The following is a 27,612-nucleotide window of genomic DNA, read 5'->3' on the forward strand; positions in this document are numbered from 1 at the left end:
GGATTCAGCGCTGTGATTTCATTGGGAGTTTAACCCTTATGCTGGTCTGGGGTAGCTTTTCCAGGGAAAAACTGCTTTTGGTGTAGGGGAAGAGCATTGTGGAGGGTTTCTGGGCTCACTGCCCCTCAGTCTCAGCACTTCCTCAGCTTTGAATTTATTGGCTTGTGCCATGGGGCTGTGGGTGAGAAGGGGTTTGTCGGAGCCAAGCAGGAGGCAGGCACGTGGATCAGGTCGAGGTGCATTCCTGGGGTGACGGGTGTGCTTCCCGCAGCACAGGGGAGAAGAGGGATTGCAACTGTGCCCAGGTGAGAGCAATTTGGGATTGAGCTTGTTGGGTAGGGATGGATCTGCTGAGCAGCAGCGGCTGGAAGGATGGCCTTCAGCTCCCTCCTCACTGCTGTGTAAGCAGAACGGTGAATGCTGCAGTGTTGAAACCCCATGTAAAGCCGCTTCTGCTCGAGTCTGAATGAAACGCTTTGGCCTTCTCCCCCCCAAACTAGTGACTGGCACTAGTTTTGTTGTGTGGAGAGACAATTGGGAAGGAAGCACTACTTTGGGTAGGATTTGAATGGGTCAAACCCTAGCTTGAAATCAATTACTAAGGACTGATCTTGAATTTGTGGCTGCCTTTCAGGTCATAAAGGTAAATATCCAAGCACTGTGCCCAAAAAGAGCTGCGCTTCTCCCAGATTCCTCCCTCAGGACCTAACTTGGCCCATGTATTAAACGCTTTTCTGCTGAGGGGGGGTGGTTTCTATTGAGAGAAGACAGTACTGAGGAAACTGGATGAGTTACCTGGTTTATGCTGGTTTTGATGTGCTTGACTTTCCTCCCACCACAGAGTTCATCAGCCTCGCGGCAGCTTTGATGTGTGTTGTTATGCCAGACCACGCCGACATCGACCTCCCACCGGAGGAGCAAGTCCGAAGACTGATCCAGGTGGGAAGCACCGTGGAAGTGAACGAGGATGTCCCGCCGCGACGCTACTACCGCTCTGGAGTGGAAATCCTCCGCATGGCGACCATTTACTCAGAGGAAGGCAATATCGAGCATGCCTTTATTTTGTACAACAAATATATCACGTAAGAGCAGTGTTGCTTTGTTTGCAAGTAACCCGTGTTGATATGAGGGGTTGCGGGTTTGGTGTTGCGTATTTTGAGCATGTCTAAACACTGTGAGGCCTTGCTGAGCTGGAAGAACTGGGTTCTGTCCAGAGCTCTGCTCCTTTTGAATTTCAATTACTGCAGAGATGAGGATACAGCTGGTTAGACTGACCAGGAGATGTTGTAAAGGTGTGAGCCCACAAATGCCACTCACCTCTTTGCAGGAGGTTTGTAAAAGTTCCCTTTGAAACCAGGCTGATCATGTATTCCTCTGTCCTCCTGCTAGTGGAGACTCCTGTCAGCAGGAGGGAGGTTTTGGTTCCCTGCATATCGAAGCTTCCTGGTGTTTTATCGCTGCAGAGTGGCTAGATTGGCCTCGATCGTCACTAGGTTGGCTATGACATCATAGGGATTGGCAAGGATCCATGGTCAAGGATCTCAGTATCGAGTATCTGCCTGGAAAGGATCTAGGCTGGTTGGTGGTTTCTCTAATAAACCGGCTTCGGAGGAGAAACCTGCTTTACACTTAAGTTACTACATCCCTTTACAGCAGGCAGCGAGTTCCTCCTTCAGGTGCAGGGACCAGTTGAAGGTTTAGTTTTACATCTCAGGAAGAATATAATCCCCCCTCCCAAACACGCACACATACACCCAAGCCCTTCTCAGGAGTGACGTGGGGAAGAGTTCTGGGTCCAAAGAACCTGATGCCAATCAACTAGTGAGTTTCTTGGGTACTGAGCACCCTTCTAGAAAGCCCCAGATCATATATAAACCCAGCCAGGGCCCTGTTTGGTGTTTTAACTGCTGGGTCTCCAGCTGTAGGGTCTACGTTCCATGTAGACAAGTGCAGAGCTGCATATTCTTGCTATCATCTCTGCAGCTGGCCAGAAATGAGCCATCTTGGGTCTGAAACCCCACTGCTGTGCCTGCCAAGCTGGAGCGTATGCCGTGCTAACGCGATGATATGGTGTCAGGTCTAGATCGTGTCTGAGCAGCCTGGAGTACGAGCGGAGCAAACATGTGCCTCTCTGTAGCTGTGCTTGTCTGTGTTTAAAAGGCTGAAAACTGATCCTCAGAAAATATATCAATGGCACAAAGTGTCCTGTTCCTGTAGGTTTTTTGGCCAAAAGCCTGTCCCTCCTGCTTTCACCCAGTGCCACTCTGATATGGCCTCTGCTGTGCCCACGCTACCTGCTTATCCAGAATGTGGTTGGCATCTCTGTGGGCATTTTCTCTCCCTGTCCCCGTGCAGGGTTCCTGTCCCTTAAATCCAATGCATTTTTCTCTGATTAGCTTTTCTTCCTGCCTTGCACTTCCTGAGCTTTTATGGGCATCGTAGCAAGTGCCCTGGGAGGCTGCACAGGGAGCTGGGAAGCGTAAAACCCTCAGGAAGGTTTCCAGGCTGGTTATGTAGCCGTGGCCAAAGGAGAAGCTCTTTAACTAAACAAATGACCTAAAAGCACCTTTATTGTTTTATTATAGCAATGATGGGTGCTGGTGTATTTTCTCTCCAGCAGCTTTTAAATGCTCGTGGCATTTATGTTAGCCTGGCTGCTGGGCTGCCAGGAAGGTGAAAAAACTTTCCCTTAGTGGTGTGATTTCTCCAGTGCTGATGAATATGAGCTTCTGCCTTGGGTTGTCTGAAGATATGGACTTAATGTCACCATCTCATTTCTTTAAATGAAGATGTGAAGCTGTAGCTCAAGCAGTAGGCTTGCTGAAGTGTTTTCTAGATGTCCTTCCCCAAGGGCGTGATGCAGAAGGCAAGAGCGGGACGCTGGTAATTGGAGCCTCTCACAGGACTTGCTCTGCTCTCCCCTTTCTAGAAACAGGACCCGAATTCTTCCCCCGGTGCTTCAGCCCACATCTGCAGTGAGTGCTGTGGCTGTCCTTTCTCAGAGCCCAGCTCCCTGCTGGAGTGTGTGGCCTAGTGCAGGCGCTTTCTGCATCAGGCTGTGCCTTGGGGAAGGGGAGGACTCCAGCCCTGAGAAGTACAGGAGAGGCTCTTAGCTTGCTGTGTTTGGTGGGAGTGAGTGCGTTGTCCTTGGGAGTGGGTGTGGTCTGTGTGGCTTTAGGCAGCGGGATTTCTCTTTATTTCCCTACACAGCACTCCCCAAGGCTGATCTGAAGGCCTGAATTACACGGTGAGATCTGTGTTGTGGCGCCTGATTTGGAGAGCCATCGGTTTTGAGACAATCTTGTCTAGATGTGGGGTAATATCAAGACAGATCTGCACTGAGATTCCCATTGAGGCAGCCAGTTCCCTGCTTGGCCTCCAGCCACCTGCTTGATCTCGTGCAGGTCGTTTGGCTGCACAGCACCTCTGTTTCCCATGCGGAAATGAAGCTCATTGCCCAGCCCTCCTCTTGGGGGGCAGGAGGGTGGCACGGGTATCTCTAAGAATAACCAGACTGGACATTTAACATATGTCTTGTCACCTTGTAAGACGTCTGCTTGCTCGTCTTCTTGAACAGCTTCTTCTGCATTGATCTGAATGGATGTTTTACTTGAATCGCCATCAGACACACTAGGTTTGATTTTGCGAGAGACAAATAAGAAAGAAAAAAATACAAGATGTGAGTTTTCTGTGGTGTTTGGGCTCCTGGTTTGCCTGCGTGGCTGTGAGCTGCTAGGATTGGCTCCAGGGGTTTGTGTGGGGTGTTGCAAGGGACCCGAGAGACGCCAGCTTGGCGTGCGTGCTGTAGCAGTGCTTAAAAATAGCCTGTGATGTGGCTGCTCAGTGCCAAACAGCTGCTGCTCATAGTGGACTGGGGAGCAGACGGAGGTTTGAACAAGCCCAAAACCCCTGGTGATGGGAGCCGCAGCTTTCAGTCTTGCCAAGCCTCAGCTGGGCTGTCGATAGGAAACGTGAACTGTTCCTGCCCTTCCTCTGCCTCCATCCCCAGCCTGCCGCTGCCTGGTCTTGCTCCAGAGTTTTCCTCTGGCTGCCTGAGTCCTCCTCTCATCCTGCTGCCCACTTTTTCCCCCCTTCCTGACTTGTGGAAACCCAGGTGCCTCTGCTGGTTTTTCTATCCTCCCCAGGCCAGCATCTGCTCTTAATCCTTCTTAGTTAATCCCTTCCATTTTAATCTGCTAGCTGTTGGCAATGATCACAGCCTTGTTTTGTCTCCTCGACACAGTGACCTACTTCGCAACAACCAGCCAGGAGTGGGGACCTTGCTGGGTGTTTCAGATGGTGCAACAGCTTCTCTGTGGCTCCAGGCTGTGATGTGGTTATGCTGATCCTGCAGTCTCTGGCGAGAGCATCCTCATGCTCTCTGTGGCAACCAGGTGCATTTGGGGTTGCAAAAACTCCTTCCTTTTCCCAGAGGACTGAGGTTTTGAAGCAGCTGAGTTTATTTACTGCACACACAGAGGCTTCTCAGTGTGAAGAGCATTCTCACTCTGTCCCCCCTGAGTTTTTCCTGCTTGGCTCTGCTTGGTTTGTTTGTGCTGCTCCCTGGGGCACAGTCTAGTCCTCACTACCCTTATTCCTCATGCCTGGTCAGGAGGCTGCTCTCTAAAGGAGCTGGAGAGCATCCTCCTTCAGAGGCTGAAGCGATGTAGCAAAGAGCCACGAAGGAGGGCAGGGTTTTTTGCGTTATGCCCACAGGCTTTGTGGACACTCAGAGCGAGCACAGCTCCACTTGCAGGAAACAAGGACCCAGCTAAGCTCGCTGTCAGCTCACCCTGGGTATGCAGTCAGCTAGTGTGCCTCTAGGGACTTGTTTGCAGAGGTAACTTGGGGATGCCTCAAGCCTGGGGAGCCTCATAGAGCTGAGCCAGAGTGAATTGCCCCATGTCTGTGGGCTTTTTTCCTTGTTCTAGTGCTTGCAGTACTCTTTCTCTGTATCTTCACCACTGTGTCCTGCAGAGCTCCCTGGAAGGGGTGAACAGTTATCCCGTTTGTAGAGAAGCTGAAGATTAACCTGTTCATAGTTGTGCTGGGAGTGGGGCGATGTTGAGCTCAGTCTTGATTTCCCTCCCAGAAGTCTGCACAGAAATAGCCCTGCTGCCTGAAATATTGTCCTGATCCTCTGGGGTGGTCAGGCCACAGAGCCAAAAGGCTCCTGATGGGGGTGTTGTGAACTTGCTTTTAACTTACCTGCAAGTTTTCTCTTTTCAAGGTCTGAGTTAATTTCCCCATCTCTTGCACAAACTGTTTGTTCCCCCATACAGAAGGATGGTGTGAGCACTGAGTCAGCTGAGTCCTTGAGCTTGTGTGTAATCCCTTTGGATGCTCACAGAGGTGTAGGCAGGTGCCCAAGGACCTTCCTGAATCACTGCCAGCATCCTTGGTGTTTTAGACCAGCTTATTAATGTTTCTGTTCAAAACAAATGTATTTATCCCTGAGGATCATCTCCAAAGTCCAAGTGGAAGAAAAATGTCCTGTGTGAGGTGCTCCCCTGGGACTGAATGAGATCTCATGTGTGCCATGAAGAGCTCAGAAGGCCGTTATAGAATCACAGAATCATAGAATCGTTAAGGTTGGAAAGGACCTCTGACATCATCGAGCCCAACCTGTTAACCTAACTGCCTGGTCTACCTCTAAACCATGTCCCTAAGCACCACATCCACACGGTTTTTGAATACTTCCAGGGACTGTGATTGCACCACTGCCCTGGGCAGTCTGTTCCAATGCCTAACCACTCTCTCAGTGAAGAAATTTTTCCTAATATCCAATCTAAACCTCCCCTGGCACAACTTGAGGCCATTTCCTCTTGTCCTATTGCTTGTTACTTGGGAGAAGAGACCGACCCCCACCTCACTACAACCTCCTTTCAGGTAGTTGTAGAGAGCGATAAGGTCTCCCGACCGGCCGCCAACTGGATTTGACTCCATTCACCACCACTCTCTGGGCTCGGGTGTCCAGCCAGTTTTTAACCCATCCAAGCCATGTGCAGCCAGCTTCTCCAGGAGGATGCTGTGGGAGACAGTGTCAAAGGCCTTACTAAAGTCCAAGTAGACAACATCCACAGCCTTCCCCTCATCCACTAAGCGGGTCACCTTGTCATAGGAGACCAGGTTGGTCAAGCAGGACCTTCCCTTTCATAAACCCATGCTGGCTGAGCCTGATCCCCCGGTTGTCCCGCACGTGCTGCGTAATGGTACTCAGGATGATCTGCTCCATAACCTTCCCCAGCACCGAGGTCAGGCTGACAGGCCTGTAGTTCCCCGGATCCTCCTTCCGACCCTTCTTGTAGAGGGGCGTCACGTTTGCTAGCTTCCAGTCAGCTGGGCCCTCCCCGGTTGACCAGGACTGCTGATAAATGATGGAGAGTGGCTTGGCCAGCTCCTCTGCCAGCTCCCTCAGTATCCTCGGGGGGACCCCATCTGGCCCCATGGACTTGTGAGCATTCAGGTGGAGGAGCAGGTCAGTGACTGCCACCTCTTCGACAACTGGGACTTCACTCTGCTTCCCATCTCCATCTCCCAGCTCAGGGGCCTGAAAACCCTGAGGATGACCAGTCTGACTATTAAAGACTGAGGCAAAGAAGGCATTAAGTACCTCTGCCTTCTCCTCAGCCTTTGTGGCAATGTTTCCCTCTGCATCCAACAAAGGAGGGAGATTCTCCCTGGCCCTCCTTTTGTCATTGATATATTTGTAAAAACATTTTTTGTTATCCTTCACTGCAGCAGCCAGTTTAAGTTCTAGCTGGGCCTTTGCCTTTCTAATTTTCTCCCTGCATAACCTCACAACATCCTTGTAGTCCTCCTGAGTTGCCTGCCCCTTCTTCCAAAGGCGGTAAGCTCTCCTTTTTTTCCTGAGTTCCAGCCAAAGCTCCCTGTTCAGCCAGGCCGGTCTTCTTCCCCGCCTGCTCATCTTTTGGCACATGGGGACGGCCTGCTCCTGCGTCTTTAAGGCTTCCTTCTTGAATAACATCCAGCCTTCCTGGACTCCTTTGCCCTTCAGGACTGCTTCCCAAGGGACTCTGTCAACCAGACTCCTAAACAATCCAAAGTCTGCCAAATGATGGAGGGTTTCCTGCAGAAAGGCAGACAACTGTCCTGATTGTGGGGAACACAGGGCCCAGGAAGGTGGGGGAGCAAGGGGACAGTGCTGGAGGGGAATGATCTGTACCCCCAATGTGCCACTTACTGTCTTGTGTTTGTCCCTTTCTGCAGTGATTCAGCAATGCAGTTTCTCTCTTGTGTTTACAGGCTCTTCGTTGAGAAGCTGCCACAGCACCGTGATTACAAAACTGCCGTCATACCCGAAAAGAGGGAGACAATGAAAGTAAGTAGTAACATTGCCAACTCTTTAATGGCTGCTGTTGGAAATGTTTTGGGGTCATCGACCTTGGGTTTTCGTGGCTCTGGGATGAGTGATCCACACAAGTGCTGAGAAGCCTTGGCTTGACCAGGCAATCCTGCCCTTGGGAGTTATGGTTTGGGTTCTTCTTATCCCATTGTACTTGCGCTGGGCTGGCTGTGGTTGTCCAATTTACTTTCTGTTGAGCACTGGGTTGTCCTTTCTTTTCTGTTAAACTCCCTGCTTTTTAAAGACCACGTGGCTTTTCCATGGTGGCTGGATGCTCAATGTGGTGGTCTTCAAGGGATTTTTCCAGGGGATCCTTGGAGATTGCTCACAGCCACAAGAAGCTACTGCTCCTCTGCTCAACGTTGACCAGAAGAGCAAAGGACAACGCTGCCTAAGCTCTTGCTCAGTGTTGTTGGCAGTGCTGTCTGTGCCACCCAGCTACAACGTTCCTGTCTGCAGCCTGTCCACACGTGGTGGTGGAGCTGCTCAGCCCTTCTTGCCCCACAAACAAGCAGATGGTTTATAATCTCTGGGTGCTACATGTCCATTGATTCTTGCATCTGTTCAGGTCTTGTTTTTCTTGCCTTGGGGCTATCACACTCTTAGGACTCTGTTTCCTCCCTTCAGAAACTGAAAGAAGTAGCCTTCCCCAGAGCTGAAGAGCTCAAGAAGGAGCTATTAAAGAGGTACGCCAAGGACTATGCTAAGTACAAGGAGCAGAAGGTGAGTGAGAGGAGACTGGAGGTCTGTGCTCCCCAGAAGACCCTCAGCCACAAAGGGTTTGGAAGAGGGCAGGTCTCCAGGGCTCCCTGGGTGCTCTGAAATGTGAAGTCTGGGTAGCCCCAGCTTGCAGGGTCCAGCCTCGTCACCTGCAGCACAGGGCTGACCCGATCATGTCTCTGCTGCCATTATGTAGGTGAATCTGTCATAGGCATCCCTGCGTCTCTTTTTCATTGTGCATCCTGGAGGCAGCCTGAGCTGGGACTCTTGTTTGGTTGTTTTTTCTCTTTGTCCCAACATGAGGTCTTATGATCCAGAAACTCAGCAGACATCTGGTAACAGCACGGACAAGGATTTGGGGTTCTGTGGGCAAAGCAGAAAACTCTGCAGTCAGTTTTGCTGCGGAGGAGTGCGATTTTAGAGATAGGATAGAGGGAAATCAACCTGGAATTGTATTTCTGTGGAAGAGGGAGGGTAAGGCAGCAGTTTTACAGCCCTGGTCTAGCTGGCTCTCCTGATGGAAGCGCAGATCTCTGTTTTGCAAGCTGAAGCTTCCTTTCAGGGAGTGCTGTTTGCTGGTTACCTACCTAGAAGTAGTCTGGGATTGCTGAGGATCTGCAGTGCGTAGGCCTCGTATTCTGCCTTAGGCTAGTGTTCCCCTGTCTGCTGATGTCCCTTGGCGTATTTCTCCTTGCAGAAGGAGGAGGAAGAAGAATTTGCACGCAATTTGGCTTTGCAGCAGCAGCTGGAAGAGGAGAGAAATCAGGTAGCCCTGATGAAGCAGCAGCAGGCAGAGCAAGAGCAGTTTCATGCCTTCGAGGAGATGATTCGACGACAGGAGCTGGAGAAGGAACGTCAAAGGATAGTGCAGGAATTTGGAAAGCCAGAGCCAAGTCCCGAGTCTCTGGACGGACCCCTCATCCCTGGTGTGGAAAAGCCCCCAACTGATTTAATCCCAAAGGTTCCCGTCTCTCCAGTTCACCCTGCAAGTCCATCAGCGGGGACTGTCTCATCCAAACCTCCTGTTGTGGACAGATCTTTGAAACCTAGTGCTTTGGGGAGCACGGAAAACAGTTAGTACCTCTCAGTGCACCCTTCTCCCTTGCTGGGGCTGAGCCAAACACAGCCGAGGAGCTGATTTGACTGGGAGGCTCTTGGAAGTATCTGATCATGGCTCCGTCCCTTCTAGGGGTTTGGCCTTCCAAGTCACTGGATGTTCTCCCTGTTGTCCAGTAAAGGTTTGCAGAGCTGGGGAGAACTGTCTCCTCTTGGGAATCAGCTTCCCCTGCTTCTCCAGCCCAGTCTCTCTGCTGATCTAGAGTCTACAGCCTATTTGGCTTTCCTAGATCCAAACACTTGTTGGAGATTGGGGTTTAGTTCCTGGCTAGGCTGACTGAATTCTCTTCTGCCAAATATGTCTCCAAAATACCGATTCGGACACTTCCAAGTGACTGGTTCTTTCCCAGTGACACATCTTACTTTAAATGACATTTTGTAAGTGTTTGTGGTTCATTTTCTTTAACAAAATACTTGGGTTTTGACACACTGCTAAAGGTCTCTTTCTCTCTGTGTCCCTGTTTTGAAAGAGGTAGTGAGTGTCCTTTATGAAGTGTCACGGAGACTTCATTTATCTGTGACTGCTGTTGTAAGGGTAGACATTAGAGCAGTTAATGTTTCCAGGCTGAATTTTCTCGGTCCCTTCAGATACTGACCTGAAGGAACATTTCTGCAGCGTCCCCAGCTGTCATTGCTCATTGTGCTCCCATTCTCCCCACAGATGCAAGTATGGATGTCCTTCGCCAGGTCATCGTTCCTAGGGAGCTCTGCCAGAAATTCTTCCAGCTGGCTGATGCCAACACAGTCCGGGGTGTGGAGACGTGTGGGATCCTCTGCGGTAAGCTGGTAAGGTGGTAATCCTAATTAAGACCCTGGAAGTGGCACAGGGGCCTTCTGTCAAGGTGTGCAATAGCTTTGAAAATGGATAGAAGACCCTGATTTTTGCCGTGGAAGGCTGTAATGCAGTTTCACTGAAGACTAGGGTTTCATGTGAGCATTAGGGACGATGTGGCTCTCCTTTTCCTCCCTTTTATGTTAGGATTTCCTCACACTGAATGAGGTGCTGGCCACCAAGTCCCTATGGGTGTTCAGTTTCCTCTCTCCTGTTGAAGACTCTCCCTGGGTACCTGCTTCAAGCACTCCTGCGTTGCCGGTGACAGGCAGCTCCGGTGACTTGTCTTTTTGGTACCAGCAGGACTGAGGTGTCCCAGCTATGAACTAGGACCCTCACCAAGACAAAGGCTGTGCAAACACCAACAGGAAACAGTTAGTTCTCCCCCAAAGACTTTGTGTGTGCAGGTTTCTATTGGCAGCTCCAGCCTGTCTCCCCTGATTGGGGCTGCTTTGCTTGCAGAAGTTTGCTTTGAAATGAAGTTGTTTGATGTAGCAACTTTCTGCAATCCAGCTGCTTCCAGACACGTGGTGATTATTTGATTATGAGGCATCATCTCCTAGTGAGTGGAGAGATTTACTTTGGTGGGTGTCCAGGACTTCTCTGAGCAATTGTGGGTGCTCTGCATGGAAGGGAAAATGAAATAGAAAGCCATGGGTCATGCTCAGACTCAGAAAATCCTATGACTCCTTTGTCAGTAACTTGCAGTTAACATTTCTGTGACTTGTAAATGGACAGTAGATGCATCCACGGGCTTGTTTCCAGACCTGCTGTTCCCCTGGCTGGGCCCCTGTGTGATGAATACAGAAGTACCGTGTTCCCAAAGCTTAGGAAATTACCTTCGCACCAGTGGGCGGCAGCAGTGTTTCCTGCTTGGGGGTGTCCAGTGGGTAACAGCCTCCCTGTGCTGCCTTGCAGATGAGGAATGAGTTCACGATAACCCATGTCATCGTTCCCAAGCAGTACGGAGGCCCCGATTATTGCAACACGGAGAATGAGGAGGAGCTCTTCATGATCCAGGATCAGCACGGCCTTGTTACACTAGGCTGGATCCATGTGAGTCTCTCGTTCCTGTTTCATGTCCCAACTGGCCTTGCATTCAGCCAGGAGGGAAAGGGGTGCATGGAGCAGGGCTGGCAGAGGAGAATTTACTGGAGGAGGTGGCATGGAGCAGGCAGCATCTTCCGGTTGGATTTCTCCCTCTGGTGCAGTCCCAGTCACTACTCACACTGCTGGAGAAATCCAGGCCTGTTTTAAGTTTGGGTCCCTTTCTAAAGCATCAGGCCCTTTCAGAGTGGGATATTGGGGCATGAAGTTCATGTTTCATCCAGCTAAAAGCTGACTCCAGAGGCACTGTTGGGGCATCCCGAGCTCCTGCTGTCAGCGCAGGGCCTCTCCCGTGATGCGTCCCCGTAGTAGCGTTGCTTTTTGCAGACAGCTGTGTGCTGCTCTGCCGCGGGATGTGCCAGTTGCAGATTCCTCCGCTGGCTTCAGCGCTGCCCTGCTGCCCGTCCCCACGGAGCCTTTGGCAGTCGGATCGGTGCCAAGCAAAATGTTTGGTGCTGCTGAGTAATCTCTCGAAAGCAGCAGCTGCCTCGCAGGCTTTGACAAATAAATGCCTGCTGTATGTGCCTGATATGTGCGGGGCGTCTGCTTTTGGTGTTAACTCTTCAGTGACGGCCCTGCAACATCCAGGGACCCGCAAGAATCCCTTTGACCTTTCTGCTGGTCTTGGCAACAAAAACCGAACAAGCAAAAGGGGAAAGACTTTTCAGCAAGCATTAGGCTGTGAAATCTAGCTGTCAGCCAGAGTTGAGTAAGGTGGTGGTTGTCTGTGATCTACAACCCTTGGCCGTCGTGGTGGCATGTGATATCTTGAAGTGCCTTGGCAGTATGTTATGTGCCGGGTGATGCTGTGGCCCAGGAGTAGCTGCACTTCAGAAACACGTGAAGTGCCCTGCAGGGACGCATGCGTGAAAGCAAGGACAGTGTTGTGCCTTAAAGTGTGACTTTCTGTGGGATATGGCCAGAAATATAGAGCTCCTCCTGTACTTACTCCAAATGGAAAAGAGGAGCAGAAGTTTTGGGGCAATCCAAAACCATTTTCAGTGTGCAAGCATGTCCTCTGTGCCATCCGAGAAGCCGTGTCTCTTCTCTGTTACAACCTTCTCTTGGCAGACGCGGTCCGTTTGGACTAGTCCTCCCACCCTGCTGTAACCTCCTTTCCTTTATGTTGCTTTGCGTTTCAGACTCACCCGACGCAGACAGCCTTCCTCTCCAGTGTCGACCTGCACACGCACTGCTCCTACCAGATGATGTTGCCAGAGTCCATTGCTATTGTGTGTTCTCCGAAATACCAGGAGTAAGTATGGATGTGGGGTAGGTAAGGCCTTTCCCTCTGCCTGTGCTGCCCAACCAAAAGATTGGGCAGGAGGTTTAGCCTCTTCAGAAGGTATCAAAGGGCTGTTTACCACGACCTTTCCTTTGTCAGATTCCTGGTGTGGAATAAAATGTCAAGTCACACAATGAAAGTTTTACCAAAAGAGGCTGGAAGAGTATGCGTGATTTGACGGCTCTTCTGAGCTGGTTCGGGGGGGGGGGGGGGGGGGTCGTAACTGGGCCATGGTTGCCCACCCGTGAAAGGGGACCAGTCTGCAGCCGCAGAGCTGGGGAGAGGAGTGTCCCAGGCAGAGGAGCGTCCCACAACATGCACCTCTGCTCTCGCTCGAGATGAGCAGACTCAAGCTGCTCCTTCAGACACAGAAGGAGGTGCTTCTATTTGCAGAGGCTTGAGCTACACAGAGCTTGTGTTTATTTGCTCTAGGACAGGGTTTTTCAAGCTGACAGAGCATGGCCTGGAGGAGATATCTTCCTGCCAGCAGAAAGGATTCCACCCGCACTCCAAAGACCCCCCTCTCTTCACTGTAAGTCACACCACGAGGCAGCGGGGGCTGTAGGACCCTGAGTTGGCGTACTGGACACTTCACTTGAATTTATATCTGTGTGGAGGTGCTAGGCTGTGACCCAGGACAGAAGGGTCAGCCTGGCAGGGCCTTGTCTCTTCCTAGAGTTGAGATGCAAAAGCTTTCTAACTTGTTAGCGTGTGTTGGAGCTGTGATGCAGAGCACTTCTCTGCAGAAACAGGTCAACGCAGCAGCAAAGGCTTGTATTTGAGAGAGAGAGAGAGAGAGAGAGAGATTTGTATTTGTGTCCTGCTATGGTCTCTGTGTGGCATCGGGCAGGGCACTAGTTCCTGGTCAGAGAGGGCTGTTCTGCGAAGGACGCTGGGTGCAGGTTGTGTCAGGAGGTAGAAGGGACTCACCTGAGCTGTGGGAACATCTGAATAACCCCCTGTCCCCTCTTTCTCTTCCCCTCTCTTGCAGACCTGCAATCACGTGTCAGTAGTCGAGAGAGATGTGGTCCTGATGGATCTCCGATAGGCCTCTTGCCTTACAGAAAACCAGGCCTAGGGAATTTTTTTTTCCCTCCTGTAGCAGATGATTTCTACCTTGTAGTGATCCTTCCCCTTTCTCTCCCAATAATCGCGGTGAAATCGGTATCCTGACCTCAGTGAGAGCACGTCAAACCTCAGTGCCTGGTGTCAGGCTGGCAAAGTGGTGCTGAGGTTCAAGGCATGGGGAAAAGCTAACTGGAAATTCGAAGACAGAAGCTAACACTGAAGCAATTGTTTAATACTCTAATCTATGGCTTGAACAGCTTCTTGGGGGGGGTCCCCCATGATTTGCTGCAACCATGAGGTGTAGAAACCTCTTCAAGTGCTTTCCAAAGTGGGACTTGCCCAAATTAATCCGTGCTTTGTTTTGCCTCTCTCTCTGGGTTGTTGTGGTCTCAGTGCAGCTGGCTGGAGTAAATGAGTCTTTGCAATAGTTTAAGATTAAACCTTCCTAACCCCTCTCCCCCCATGCAAGAGTTTATTGCTGCTGAGCCGGAGCGGGTCCTGCTTGCTGGTACTCAGGTCTTTGCCTGGTGAGGTAAGAAGGGGCCCAACCTCCTTTGGGACCCCCTATTTCAGTGTTTCAGGGGAGAAGGTGCCTGGATGTGGCACCGCTTTGCACAAGCTGCTTCATTCCAGCGCTGGGGAGGGGTGTCTGGCTACTTTATTCCTTTTCCTGGATGGGGGATTCACTCCGGCCCTTGGGCTGTCCGGCGAGGGCTTGGCTTTGGCTTGTTGCTGGTGTCACCGTGGAGGAGGCTCTTGGTCACTTGGCTGCAGTGCTGCTGTGTGAAGGCTCTGCAAGGCCATCGCCTCTCTGAGACGGGACTCCAGCAGCTTGTGCTGCTTCAGTCCTCAAAGGTCACCGCCCCCGATTGCCTCTGCGATTCTCAAAGCAGTATGAAGTCTGTCCTTGCCAAAAACAAGAACTCTGTGACGTCGCCGTTATGTGGTACACCAGCCAGGGACCTCCTCCAAATTACTCTTGTCGGACGCCAAGCAGCAGTTTTCCTTCCCTGCGCTATCCACGCTGAGCCTCTGCTGGCATTGAAAATTGAAAGGTGGAAGGCATCTGGCCTCAAAGGGCTGAGCGTGATCCACGACATCTCCACATCCTCTGGCAGGATGCTGTGATCATCAGCACATGGCCGTGCGGGGAGGGGAAGAAGGCTGGAGTTGCCTTCCCACCTGGCATGCATACATACGTGTTCTATATGTCATGTCCTTGTACTTCTCCATACAAAATTCTTTGCTGTACAGTTTAACACAGATGGATTGTATTATCTTGGCTGGGTTTCTTTTGCCACTTGTTTTCTTTGAGCTAACTCAGTGGGTTGGAGGGGTCCGGCGTGGCTGAGTGGGGAGGGAATGGATTTATTTAGGGGTTGTGTTTATTTGCAACAGCCACCTCCTTGACTCGTGCGTGACAAACTGCTGCTGCCATCAGTTTTGCAGTCGGTTTTGGAAACAGGCTACCCCTGGCAGTGGGAGGGAAGCAAGGGGACTTCAGGGCATCTATGGGAACTAACTTTCAGACCTAATTTATTTAAACCATGCTCAGGAGTGGGTTTTGCAGCCTCGGTGTAGGGGTGTTCATCCCACAGCTCTACGCAGAATGGAGCAGTCTGCTCTTCACCCTGATGGCTCCCCCAGAGCATCACAGGGACACGAGCTGCGGAAGCCTGTCTTGTAAAGCAACGATTCCATCAAATCGGTAGTGAATATCACAATGCATTTATCTCATCTCCCCATCCCTGAAGGTCTCAGGTCTGAGCTGACCCCAGCATGGAGCAGAGAGCACCAGCTGGGGAGAGGAGCTGGTGGCAAATCACTGCTTCGTTTGTAAGCTGTCCCAGTGACCGATAAACCCTCGTGGAGAATTTTTCAAATACCTCAGCGTGGCCGTACACAAGGGCTGCGTTTCTCATGTCAGCGGCCAGCAGCTGCCTCGCACCCAGCCCTGTTCTCCAAGCTGGCGACTTTTTAATCACATTTTTTCACTTAAAGTCACTGAGTCATCAGTTTGTGCATCGGGATGAATGCTGATGCACTACTACTGCCTGTGTCCCACTAACCCACCCCATCTGTTCAGCTGCACCAGATGTGACTGTTATACCTTAAAATCATGCAAAACAGGGCACTGAATTTGGTAGGAGCTAAACACTAACAGAAACCACCCTTTGTAGGAATGGTTTATTTTCCGCAACAACGTGGGTTGCATGTTTTGGGGGGTTTCCTGCAGGCAGGGAGCGATGCTTATCTCTGCCTTGGGGATCGGAACAGACCCAAATCCCTGCCTGAGGTCTCGTCGCGGGTTTGTCCATCCTCGGCAGCAGCCCGAGAGGTTTAAAGCACAAACGTTACCCTTATACGGAGGTGCCGAGGGCCGGCCTGCGCGCCGGGAGTTTTGAAATCCCACAGCAAACCAGGGATTGCCCCCCTCCTTGTCCCATGTTCATCCCAGCTCGGACCAGCCTTGCCTATGCCATGGGATGCTTGGCGTTCCTGCGAGCATCCCAGGGCTGCCGGCCACCCTCCCCACGGCCGCCGAGCGCCAGCAGAGCTGGCGGCTGGATGGGCTGTGGTGGCCGAACCTTTCCTTTTTAGGCTGTGTGCCTGCTTCAGCTTGGGCCTTGCTGCCATGGTCCCAGCTTCAAACTGGCTGTGCCGAGGCTTCCCGCCCCGGCTGGCTGCGGTGCCATGGGTCGGGGCGGTTTGGGGATCCTGCAAGGATGGGGAGCTTGGAGCCAACCCCCCTGTCCCCAGGCAAATGCCAGGGATAGAAAAGCGATGTGACTTGGTGCTGCAGAGCGGGGTCTCGGGTTGATACCCTGTGGTTTGCACCAGCCCAGGGTTTGGGGGCAGCTCTGTGGCTTTGGGCACGGTCCCCCCCACCCTGGGGTGGGATGGGGTCCTGCCACTGGCTCCGTGCAGACCCCCAGCATGGCCCTGATCCCTTCATGCAGGGCTCTCCCAGCGTCGGCACAGGCTGCTACCTCCATCCAACCCCTTCCCCCCCACACTCTGCTGGATTTGGGGTTAATTTTTTTTTTTTTTTTTCAGCATGTCATATATGGCAACCTTTTGCCTCGGTGACCTCATGTTTGGCAGTAGACCAAGGGAACCAGGCTGGGATGCGAGGCAGCAGCAGGTCCCCAGGGCTCCGGGCATGCGGTGGGGACACGAACAAATGCACGGCCAGGGGACAAATCCAGCCCCAGCATGCTGAGGTTTTCCTGGAAGAAGGGGGATAACCAGGGCAGAGCCACCAACTGGGGACATTGTTGGGGGTGTGAGCGGGCTGGCAGTGCTGGGGAGACACCGTGTCCCTGTCCTGCCCTGCCCCGTGGGGTGACAGCCCGGCGTCCATTCCCTTCCTCCAGGGCTGGGGGGACACCAGGACTCTTGGGTCCCTTCTGGTGGTGGTGGGACCCTGCAGTTCTTGGTCCTTATTGCTGCACCGGTGCCTTGATCCCCCTGCCCTGAGCACAGCTTGGGACCCCACAAAGCAAAGCAGGAGGCAGCCCAGGCACCCCGTGCCTCAGTTTCCCCATCTGCAGCCCGACTCCCCGTAGCTCTGGTGGTGGTTCTGGGGCATCTCTCCTGCCTCCCCCCTGCCCCAGGTGCTCGGGGAGAGTCCTCTGTGTGGGACCGTTGCCCTTAAAAAGGCAGCTGGGAGTTTGGCAGCCGCTGGTTGGCCTCTGCGAGGGCCACAGGCTGCTGCAGCTCCGCTCACCTCCTGCCAAGGCTGCATCCGCAGAGCCAGGGGTGGCTCCGGCCCCCCCGTGCTGCATTCGGGCAGGGGGATCAGGGGGCAGCACCCCCATTGTCCCCTGGGGCATCCGGGCTCATCCTGCCTCCAAAATCCTTTTGGGGAGAGGGTGAGAGCTGGGTGCACCCGCGACACAGGGCTGGGCTTTGGACCCATCAGTCCCGGCCCTGCTCGAGTCAAGGATTTGGGGGATGAGGGGCTTTGGGGCACCGAAAGCCCAAAAATGGGGGCAGAGAGAGAAAACCCCAGGGAGAGACATCCCAAAGGTGCCAGATGCCAGGGAGACACAGGGGAGCCGAGGCCGGGAGGAAGCGATGCACCAACCCAGTGCATTTCCAGTGTCTCGGAGGTGCCAAATTCCCATCCCAGACCCAGGGTGGCCCCCACGGCAGAGCCCCGACACCCACCTCCACCCGGGTGGGGTTTCTCCACGCTCTCCCCGGAAACTGGAGATGCTTCCACCTCCTTTTTGCCGAGACTGTCGCTTATAAGGACTTCTGTCTCACTTGTTTATCGGAGCAGAGCATAAAAGGAACAGACTCACAAATGGGATGTTGCCTCCCAAGCATCCCCACATACATTTTTCTTACAATAATTAACCGTGCTGGGTCCTACCATCAGTCCAAGGTCAATTTAATGAAATAAAACACCTTATATGGCCATATGGCTAACACACCATCATTTAGCCTATTTAGGGTCTTTGTTTAGAGAGGATCCGCCTCTGAGGTTTCACGGGCTCGCTGGTATTTATACCAAAGGCGCATCGGGACTCGGTCCCAGAGGAAAGGAGCTCTCGTGTCCACGGTGAGTACTGCCCAGCCCTGGTTTCCCTTTTGCTTGCCGGAGAGTGGGAAGGAAAAACACCCTGGGGGGTTTCGGGGTGCCCCAGTGTTTATGGGGCGGCCCCAACTCGGTTTGCACAGCATGGGGGGTGCCAACCCCAGCACGACCCCGCAGCCAGGGGCTTCCATGGAGGCGACGAGAGCTGGGCTGTGGCCAGAGCAGGTCATGCTCTTCCAGAAATCCCCATGATTTTGTTTTTTTTTCTTTTTGGGCTCCTGTGAGGTTTTTGCCTGCTTCCCTCCAGATTCGGGAGTGCATCCACTGGCGGAGGGGGGCACCCCCTGGGAAGGGCTATTTTTTTCCCGTTTTTGGGAAAGGATGTGCGGGCAGAACAGCCAAGGGGCTGCTGAGACAGGACCCGATGAAAGGGTATCACCTGCCTTTCCCCTGCCCGCTCGGGAGGCACTGGCTGGAGACAGCGACACCAGAGCTCCCCGGGGAGCGCTGCTGCCGGGCAAGCACGGACAGGAGGCTTCGGCACCCATTTTGGGCACCAGCTGGCGAAGGATGGAAAAGCAGCATCGGTGTGGAGCAGCACCCATGGAGGATGAGCATCACTCCACTCCCAGCATCACCGCACCAGGGCCAGACCTGGCAGCCACCCCTCGGCACAGCCCGTGGAGCATTTTGGGGGGCTGTGCATCCCCAAGGACTCCAACGCTTCCAACACTCAAAGCCGGACGCGGTGGTATGGCGTAGCCCTCTCCCTCACCCACCCTTTAACGCTGTTTCCCCCCCTTGCCCCAGCTTTTCCCCCAGGTCCCCCTGAACGCCAGCCGCTCCCAGCCCCACCATGTGCGAGGAGGAGACCACTGCCCTGGTCTGCGACAACGGCTCTGGCCTCTGCAAAGCCGGATTTGCCGGCGACGATGCCCCCCGTGCTGTCTTCCCCTCCATTGTGGGGCGGCCCCGGCACCAGGTGTGTACCCGGGGGGGTGAGCGGCAGCCCCCAGCCACCCCCCACCCTGCTTTAATCACCGAAATGAGGCTAACGAGGCCGTCTCTCTCGCTGGCGTTAGGGTGTCATGGTAGGCATGGGGCAGAAAGACAGCTACGTGGGCGACGAGGCGCAGAGTAAGAGGGGTATCCTCACGCTCAAGTACCCCATCGAGCACGGCATCATCACCAACTGGGATGACATGGAGAAGGTGAGACCCCACCCCGGGCCACCCCGGGCTGGGGAGCGGGTGCTGGCCCCAGCTTTGGTTTGGGGTAAGACCCCAATTCTCCTTTGCCCACCTTAGATCTGGCACCACTCCTTCTACAACGAGCTGCGCGTGGCCCCCGAGGAGCACCCGACCCTGCTCACCGAGGCACCCCTCAACCCCAAGGCCAACCGGGAGAAGATGACCCAGGTAAGGCACTGAGAAACCCCTGAGGATGGGCCCCCCGAAACCGCAGGAAGGGCTGGAGGATTTGGGGGTTTAGCGAGCCAGGAGGGGCTGGCGCGGCAGGGGGGAGCAGGCGGTGGGGTGAAGCTTGGTGCTTTAATAAGAGCAGAGCTCTCAGCGGTGCACTTGCATGCACCCATGGGTTTCTCTGCAGCACGTGGACCTGCAGGGTTTGCCATGCAATGCGCTGACCCACGTTTTTCCCATGCAATGCACAGACCCACGTGATTTTCTGTGCAATGCAATGACTCACGTTTCCATGCCATGCATTGACCCACGTTTTTCCATGCAACGTGGTGACCCATGTGTTTTTCAGCATAACGCAGCGATCCATGTGTTGTTCTGTGCAGTGCATTGACCTGCACGTCTGTGCAATGCAATGATCCGCCTATTTTTCCATGCAATGCAATGATCTGTGTGTTTTTCCATGCCATCTCTCCGGGAAGGCATGGCCCCCGTGGGTTGGGGTGGGATGCCACTGGGGACCCCCATGCTCCCCCCTAACTCACTGCCCCTCTCACCGTCCCTCCCAGATCATGTTCGAAACCTTTAACGTCCCCGCCATGTACGTTGCCATCCAAGCTGTCCTCTCCCTCTACGCCTCTGGCCGCACAACCGGTGAGTAGGACACGCAGCATCCCAGGGACCATCCGTGATGGGGAAGGGATCAAGCCATCTTCAAGCACCCTCCCTCACCTTCCCCCCTCTTCCCAGGCATTGTCCTCGACTCCGGGGATGGCGTCACCCACAACGTGCCCATCTATGAGGGCTACGCTCTGCCCCACGCCATCATGCGTCTCGACTTGGCCGGCCGCGATCTCACTGACTACCTCATGAAGATCCTCACCGAGAGGGGCTACTCCTTCGTCACCACCGGTACGGGGTTGGGGAGAGAGGTATGGGGTGACGGGGGACCCTGTGGTGCTGCCGTGGCACTGAGTTGAGCCTGTTCACCATCGTCACCCACAGCCGAGCGGGAAATCGTGCGTGACATAAAGGAGAAGCTCTGCTATGTGGCCCTCGACTTTGAGAATGAGATGGCCACGGCCGCCTCCTCCTCCTCGCTGGAGAAGAGCTACGAGCTCCCTGATGGGCAGGTCATCACCATCGGGAACGAGCGTTTCCGCTGCCCTGAGACCCTCTTCCAGCCCTCCTTCATTGGTGAGCCCACCCCAAATTGTCCTGGCTGTCCCCCATCCCCACCACCCCACCAGCGGGCAACCAGCTCCCATGGGTGCCCCGCAGAGGCATTTCAGGGCTCCCCAAGCGCTTTGTACCCCAAATGGGGGGACAAACCCATGGGTGACTCTATGGCTCTTTTGGGGAGCCCTGAGGAGGCATGGGTGGGGGTCAGGGTGCTGACAGCCCCCTTCCACCCCAGGCATGGAGTCAGCTGGCATCCACGAGACAACCTACAACTCCATCATGAAGTGCGACATCGACATCCGCAAGGACCTCTACGCCAACAACGTGTTGTCTGGCGGCACCACCATGTACCCCGGCATCGCTGACCGCATGCAGAAGGAAATCACGGCACTGGCTCCCAGCACCATGAAGATCAAAGTAGGTGGTGGAGGAGGCAAACCGTGGCCACCAACACCCCAAATCCTCTCCCGGTGCAGGTTTGGGGGGGGTGTCAAGGGGTGCATCCTCATGGCTCATGTCTCGGCAGATCATCGCCCCGCCGGAGCGGAAGTACTCGGTGTGGATCGGTGGCTCCATCCTGGCGTCCCTCTCCACCTTCCAGCAGATGTGGATCAGCAAACCCGAGTACGACGAGGCCGGACCCTCCATTGTCCACCGAAAATGCTTCTAAGCCTCCTCCCCACCCCGTGGCGGCCCCTCACGCCCGGGCTGGGGCGCCCCGCTCCTCCTCAGTCTCCACTGCTCCTCCCTACTGCCCACTGCGCATTAAAGCCTTTTCTCCAGGCTCTGCCCCTTTTCTGGGAGATTTTTGGGCGTTGGGGTTCGGGGCGGGCACTGAGGGTAACAGGGGGAAGGATGGCTCATGTTGGTGCCCCTGATCCCATATTGGTGCCCCTGATGTCATGGTGATGCCCTCAACCCTGCCTTGATGCCCTCAACACCACGTCAATGCCCTTGAGCCCATGTTGTGGCCCCCAACCCCATGCTGATGCCTCCAACCCTGTGTTGATGCCCTTGACCTCATGTTGGTGCCCCCAATGTCGTGTTGATGCCCTTGACCCCATGTCAGTGCCCTTGACCCCCATGTCGGTGCCCCACATTGATACCCCTGACCTCATACTGGTGCCCCCACCCCCATATTGCTGCCCCGCCCCCGTGTTTGTGCCCCGCCCTGTCCCCCTCCAGCGCTGTCGGGACATGCCGTGGGCGGAGTCACATTTGCATAAATTAGCATACCACCCCCGGCACTGCGCGCGTCTCCTGCCGCCGCTTCCGCGGCCGTTCCCCCCCTCCCTTCCCACCCCCCCCGCCCCGCCTGCCCGCGTGTTGACGTCACGGGGCGGCAACGCGCGCCGCTCATTACCATGTCATTAGCATATGACGCGGGAAGGCGGCAGCGGTGGCGGCATGGGGCGGTGCGGGGCCGCCCTGCGCCTGGCCCTGGAGGGGAACATCGGTACCGGGGCGGGGGGACAACGGGGGTCCCCGGGGTGACAAGGGGAGGGTCGGTGGCATTTGGGGTGAGGGGGGGTCCGCCTGGGGAAGGGGCTGGGGGAGCAGGAGGATTTGGGGTGCGATGGAGGTGGGGGGATTTGGGGGGGCGCAGCCTGAAGCCTCTCGGAGTCCAATTTAATGTCTGTAATTAATTATTCTTGCTGCCCGGCTTGGGGGAGGGCACCCAGAAAACCTGTGTTACCCCATGGCAGGAGCCGGGGTGGGGGGACACACAGTCTCACCCTGCACTGCCCCCTGCTCTCCGCAGCCATGGGGAAATCGACCTTCCTGAAGCTGCTGGGTGCCACCTTCCTCAAGTGGCACTTCATGACCGAACCCGTGACACAGTGGTGAAAGGTGCCAGCTGGCAGCATGGCGGAGGTAACGGCAGCAACTGGCTGTGTCCCAGCACCATTTGGCACCATGCCATGGTGGGCCAACCTCATCCCCCATCTCTTCCTTTGTAGGCATCCGTGGGCTCTACCAACCTTCTCCAGATGATGTACCAGGAGCCAGCCCGGTGGTCCTACACCTTCCAGACCTTCTCCTGCATCAGCCGGCTGAAGGCGATGCTGGAGCCACCGCCCGAGCAGCTCCCCGGGACCCCCCCACCCCGTGCAGGTCTTCGAGCGCTCTGTCTACAGTGACAGGTACCCAGCACCCCCAAATTAAAATAGGAAAGAGGAGGGATGAAGGGATTAAATGGGATAATGAGCATCTCTGCAGCCCAGGTTGTGTCCCCTGGGATGGCTGTGCCCACCGAAGCCCGGAGCAGTGCTTAATTATAGAAATGTGCTTGTTGGATAATTTGGGACTTCGTTATATCCCAAATAATTTTTGCTCGTGGCTGCCCCATCCTCACCTGTGTCAGGTGGCGGCTCAAAATCCCTTGGGTGATGGATGGGCTCGGTGGTGGTGAGCCACGCCAGGTGGCTGTGTGTCCCCCAACATCGCTCAGCCCCAAATTAAGGATTTCCACCTTAATTCCCGGTTGGTGCAAAAAAGGTGAAAAAATGGCAGTGAAGCCGTCTGGGCGCAGAGATGGCTTGGAGATCCCGATGCCAGCAGTGCCGGCTGCCCTCTCCCCTCTCTCCGTCCCTTCCCAGGTACGTCTTTGCCAAGAACCTCTTTGAGGCCGGGCACCTGCAGCCGCTGGAGTGGGCCATTTACCAGGACTGGCACGGCTTCCTCCTGCGGCAGCTGGGGCCCCGCACCGCCCTCCACGGCTTCCTCTACCTGCGGGCAATGCCGCAGGTGGGTGCCGGCAACAGCCCCCGTGTTCAGCAGGGAGGGGGATGCGGCAGGCATTCGGCTCGGCTTTGAGCCCAGCGAGCTCCTGGAATTGCCAGAATGTTGGGGTTTAACCATAAATCGCCGGCCCGGAGGAGCGGGACCCACTTCTGTTCCCATGGGAATGTCAGTGGGAGTTTTGCTATGGATCCTAGAGTGGATTTTGGGGAGGGAGGGCTGCAGCATCTTCCAGGGATGCCCGACGCCTGGCTGTGGGTCCCTCCCCTGGGGCTGCTTTGCCAGACGCTGGCATCGCACTAACCTCCCTGCATCCCGCTAACCTCCCATCTTTCCCACATCTCGTTAACCTCCCGTCTCCCCCGTTAACCTCCCGTCTCCCGTGCGGGCGCAGACGTGCCTGGAGCGGCTGCGGCGGAGGGCGAGGAGCGAGGAGGGGGGGATCCAGCTGGGGTACCTGCAGCAGCTCCATGCCCAGCACGAGCACTGGCTGGTGGAGAAGACCACGGAGTGAGTCCGAATCCATCCCCGCCACGCTCCCCCCTGGCACCCAGACCAGCCGTGGTTTTGGGGTGACCCCTCTGGTTTGGGGGTTTATTTGGTTTAACTCTTTCTCTCCCTCCCTTCTTCAGGGTCCACTTTGTGGACGTGAAGCACGCCCCCGTCCTGGTGCTGGATGTGGACAAGGACTTCGAGCATGACGCGGCCATGCAGGGCATCCTCATGGCGCAGGTGGGCACGGCCGAGGCGTCACGGCTCTGCGGCATCCCGCTGCCGGGAGCACTGGGACCGCGGTTGGAGTTGTGCTGACCTCTGAGTCTCTGCCTCATCTTCATTTTTCCATGGAAAAAATAATTTCCACACCCTTGGTCCAAGCTGGTTTAAACCTCGGCCATCCCAGTGCCATCCCAGTGCCGCACTCTCAATCGGCTTCTCCTTGCAGGTGGAGGCTTTTGCGACGGCACTGCGAGCCGAAGCTTTGCCATCGCACCCTGACCCTCGCTGAGTGACAGTGGCAGCGTCCCTGCCCATGGGTACCTGCGCCGAGCAGCGGAGCCGGGAAAGGGGCATCACCACCGTGAGCTCCGGCCAAAGATCCTGACACTAAGGACGAGGGACAAGTCCTGGTCCCCAACTGTCCCCCTTGGTCCTTTTATTTTGGGCAAGGGGTGTATTTAAGGCGCTGATAGCACGGGATGGTTTTAAGGCAAATAATCGGAGGCGCAGCCGTGTGATGAGCTTCGGGGCAGCGTGGCACGCTCCCCGTGCTCCCCTGCATGCTGGGAGGACTGAGTCACTGCCACAACCCCATCCCCATCTATAGGGCTCCCCAGCTGGGGATGCCGGAGCCGAGGATGCTCCGTAAGGTGGATTTAATGCGCTGGTTAAATTCCAACGGAAAATCATCGTGGCTCATGTTGAAGTTACACCAACCCCCATATTTTATTATTTTTTTTTCCCTTAAATTAAAAGCAAAGTGATGTCAAGCTCTTCTGCGTCTTGACCCGCGGGCAGGGGGGGTGGGGGGGGGGTTCCAGTGGGTGCTGTCCTATAGCAGCGATGTTGTTCCTCTGATTTTGGGGTGTTTGCGGCCGGGGGAGTGGGGTGACCCCGTGGAGGTGGGAGGGAGACGGTGTCCCGGGGCCCTACCTGGTGTGGGTCAGGCTGGGCTGGGCTGGGTTTGGGGGAAAACCATGGGGATTTGGCACCCGCTGGGTGGTTTTTGCGGGGGAGGGGGGGTTGGCTCTTCAGGGGGACCCCTTGGTGTGGGGGGATCCCCCCAGGGTGGAGGCAGGTGGGGATGGCGGCCCCCCTCTGCCTTTAGGGGAGGCTGCGGCGGGGTGCGCGACCCTACATAAACACGGGCGGGGCGGGGCCGGCAGGGGGCGGGGCCGAGCACGTGCGAGGGGCACCTGCCCCGGAGGTACCGGGGGGGGCGGGGCGGGGGGGGGGGTTGGGGGGGCTTTGGGGCAGGGATCGGGGGCTATGGGGTAGGGCTTGGGGTGGGGGGCACAGGAGCCGGGCTGCCACCCCCTGGGTTTTCTCCAGCGACCCTACAATAACAACAGAGCAGGACATGCACGGACTCCACTAACGACCCTACAATAACAACAGAGCAGGGACGCTGACATGGACCCACGTCCGACGACCCTACAATAACAACCCGGCATGGACCCATGGCTGACAACCCTACAATAACGATCCAGCGCACCCTCCCATCCAACAACCCTACAATAACAACCCCACAACCCCACTCCCCAACTCACAGCCCCCCCTGCTTCCCCTAAAACCCTCCAACACCACCGTGGCGCACCCCCACCCATAACCTCAGAGGGTCTGGGTGCCCCCCCCGCCCTTGCTTGCTGCAAAGCATTGTGGGGGGTGGCACAGGGCGCTGGCCTTGAGCCCCCCAGCCGGCCTGCGGGACCCCGAGTGGGCGCCTGCAGAACAAAGGAAGCAGCAGCAGGAGCAGCAGCAGCAGCAACGTGCAGCTCCGCTGCAACACCCACCCGGGGACACACACACACAATTTGCAGCCACATTTCAACCCCGCTTTTCCTTCCCCAAACATCCCACGCCGCCGTGCATGCACGTAGCTCCGGGTGGAAGCCACCCGGCCCCCTGTTTCCAAGGGGGTGCCGTACCCCTTTTTTCCGGTAATGCTCTTTATATCTCAATGGGGAGGGGGTGTGTGTGTGGAAAGTTGCTGGTGTGCGGCTGAAGTTGTGCAGTGGCAGGGTGAAGTTGTGCGAAGCTGCATGTTTTTTTAAGGGAAAAAGAAAAATAAAAAGCAAAATGGGGTTGGAAAAAATCAGGGGTGGGATAAGGAGTGGGGGCAGCAGCACCCCGTTTTGGTGGGAGCTTGGGGGAAGGAGTGGGGAGCCAGCGGGGCCGCCCCCGGGGTGGAAACAGCGTGGAAATTAAAAGTCGGGGCGACTCGCGTCAGCCGGGTGCTTCACTCCACTTCGTCTCTGTCCCCACAGAAGCCACCAGCGTCCCCGCGGCGGGGGGGGACAGTGACAGCGTTATGTCCCTCTCGCCGGGCACCCGGTTCGTCTGCCAGCCCGGTCCAGCCACCGGTTCCCCCCGCTCCCCCGCGGCAGGGGGGAGCCCCGAAATCTAACGTTCGCCCTGGGAGCGAGATGGAGAGGTGCGAGGGGCTTCGCCAGGAGGTGAGTGCTCCCCCAGCCCCCCAAACCCATCCGTCCCTCCCCTTCCCGGGCTGCCTTCACCTTTTTGGGGTGATTTGTGGCCTCTTTGGGTCGGTTGTAACGTCACCATAACTTGTAGGGGGGCTCGTCGGGGTGGGCAGGGAAAGCCCCTTCTTGGTTGGTTGATGGTTTTATTTTTTTAAGGGTATTTCCGTGGGAAATGGAACCTTCTGCTGCCTTAAAAGCCGCTTTGATGCCTTAAACGCCCCCCAAAATCTCAGCTCATCCCTGGGGCACCCCCAAAATGCCACCAGGACACACGGGACAAAACCCACCTTTAAATTGAATTTCTTTGAATTTCTTGGTATAAAGGAGCAAAACGCTGCATGAAACCCACCCGGGTGCCATTGGGGGGGGGGTCCCCCCCAAAAAGAAGGGGGTGTTGAGGAAGGGGGCATGCGGGGAGGGCAGAGCCGTGCCCGGGGGGAACATTGCCAAGAAAACAAGTCGTGGCATTTTCTCCACCAAAAATTACAACGCCTTCCTTCGGTGCTTCTGGTTTTACCGGCCGGGGTGGTTGTAACCGGGATTTCTAATATCGCACCCGTCGTGCCCAAGCAGGCAGGGGGACGGGGGGGCTGCTCCGGCTGGGGGGGTCTCTGAAGTGGAGAGGTGGGGATGGGGGAACATCTCCTGCTTGAGGTTTATTTTTAGGACTTTGCCCCCTAGAAAATTGCTGCTGCTTTGGTTTTTTTGGGGTATTGGGGTGTGAGTGGCCGCCTCGCATCTCCGAGTTGTATCCGGGAGGTTTTGCCCTTGGGATGGCCGGTGGGATGATGGGATGGGGCGGTGGCAACATGGGGACAGGTGGCTCGGCTGGCACTTGGCACGTGGCAGGGCAGGAGGAAGGACTTTGCCCTTGGCAAAGCGCCAGTGAAAATGTCTGATGGTGGGGATTTGAGCCCTGGCACTTTTCTGGGGCAGGCATGCTAAAAAAGATGATTTATAAAGATGCTGCCGGAGCTGGGGTCGGCAGCGGTGGGTTTCCCCTGGGAACCCAAGTGCTGGCCGGCCCTGC

At 55.4% G+C, this 27,612-nt stretch overlaps 3 protein-coding genes across 3 annotated transcripts; all 3 read left to right on the top strand.

Moving 5' to 3' along the window:
• The first annotated feature begins 234 nt into the window (after positions 1–234).
• On the top strand, positions 235–14,801 carry LOC309601793 (STAM-binding protein-like). Its single transcript, XM_082334921.1, has 10 exons — positions 235–305; positions 842–1,082; positions 7,267–7,342; positions 7,994–8,089; positions 8,784–9,159; positions 9,864–9,988; positions 10,953–11,090; positions 12,284–12,396; positions 12,859–12,958; positions 13,418–14,801. Exons 2-10 carry the CDS (start codon positions 868–870, stop codon positions 13,472–13,474), a joined length of 1,296 nt encoding a protein of 431 aa, XP_082191047.1. The 5' UTR covers positions 235–305; positions 842–867; the 3' UTR covers positions 13,475–14,801.
• Positions 14,802–18,046: 3,245 nt separating this feature from the next.
• Positions 18,047–21,424, top strand: LOC309601642 (actin, gamma-enteric smooth muscle). Its single transcript, XM_082334798.1, has 9 exons — positions 18,047–18,064; positions 18,851–19,022; positions 19,123–19,251; positions 19,348–19,458; positions 20,028–20,112; positions 20,209–20,370; positions 20,464–20,655; positions 20,876–21,057; positions 21,167–21,424. The coding sequence occupies exons 2-9, from the start codon at positions 18,897–18,899 to the stop codon at positions 21,308–21,310; spliced, it is 1,131 nt and encodes a 376-aa protein (XP_082190924.1). The 5' UTR covers positions 18,047–18,064; positions 18,851–18,896; the 3' UTR covers positions 21,311–21,424.
• A 593-nt stretch (positions 21,425–22,017) lies between these two features.
• Positions 22,018–24,427, top strand: LOC309601832 (deoxyguanosine kinase, mitochondrial-like; the record flags this gene model as incomplete). The annotated part of the gene is given in 9 exon segments (XM_082335007.1): positions 22,018–22,096; positions 22,403–22,485; positions 22,489–22,515; positions 22,602–22,739; positions 22,741–22,784; positions 23,241–23,388; positions 23,777–23,892; positions 24,015–24,114; positions 24,326–24,427. Coding segments are annotated over 9 exon segments (798 nt in total). The 3' UTR covers positions 24,389–24,427.
• Between the last annotated feature and the right edge of the window lie 3,185 nt (positions 24,428–27,612).

The sequence above is a fragment of the Platalea leucorodia genome (genome assembly GCF_965183815.1).
Source record: "Platalea leucorodia genome assembly, chromosome: W".
In the NCBI taxonomy this organism is placed as follows: Eukaryota; Metazoa; Chordata; class Aves; order Pelecaniformes; family Threskiornithidae; genus Platalea; species Platalea leucorodia.

Bases quoted from the DNA above. Each gene is read 5' to 3' on its own strand.
- LOC309601642 (XM_082334798.1), top strand. From the start codon at position 18,897: ATGTGCGAGGAGGAGACCACTGCCCTGGTCTGCGACAACGGCTCTGGC. The intron at 19,459-20,027 runs GTAAGGCACTGA...CGTCCCTCCCAG, and splicing joins ACCGGGAGAAGATGACCCAG to ATCATGTTCGAAACCTTTAA. The intron at 21,058-21,166 runs GTAGGTGGTGGA...ATGTCTCGGCAG, and splicing joins CCAGCACCATGAAGATCAAA to ATCATCGCCCCGCCGGAGCG.
- LOC309601793 (XM_082334921.1), top strand. From the start codon at position 868: ATGTGTGTTGTTATGCCAGACCACGCCGACATCGACCTCCCACCGGAG. The intron at 8,090-8,783 runs GTGAGTGAGAGG...TTCTCCTTGCAG, and splicing joins CTAAGTACAAGGAGCAGAAG to AAGGAGGAGGAAGAAGAATT. The intron at 12,397-12,858 runs GTAAGTATGGAT...TATTTGCTCTAG, and splicing joins TGTTCTCCGAAATACCAGGA to GACAGGGTTTTTCAAGCTGA.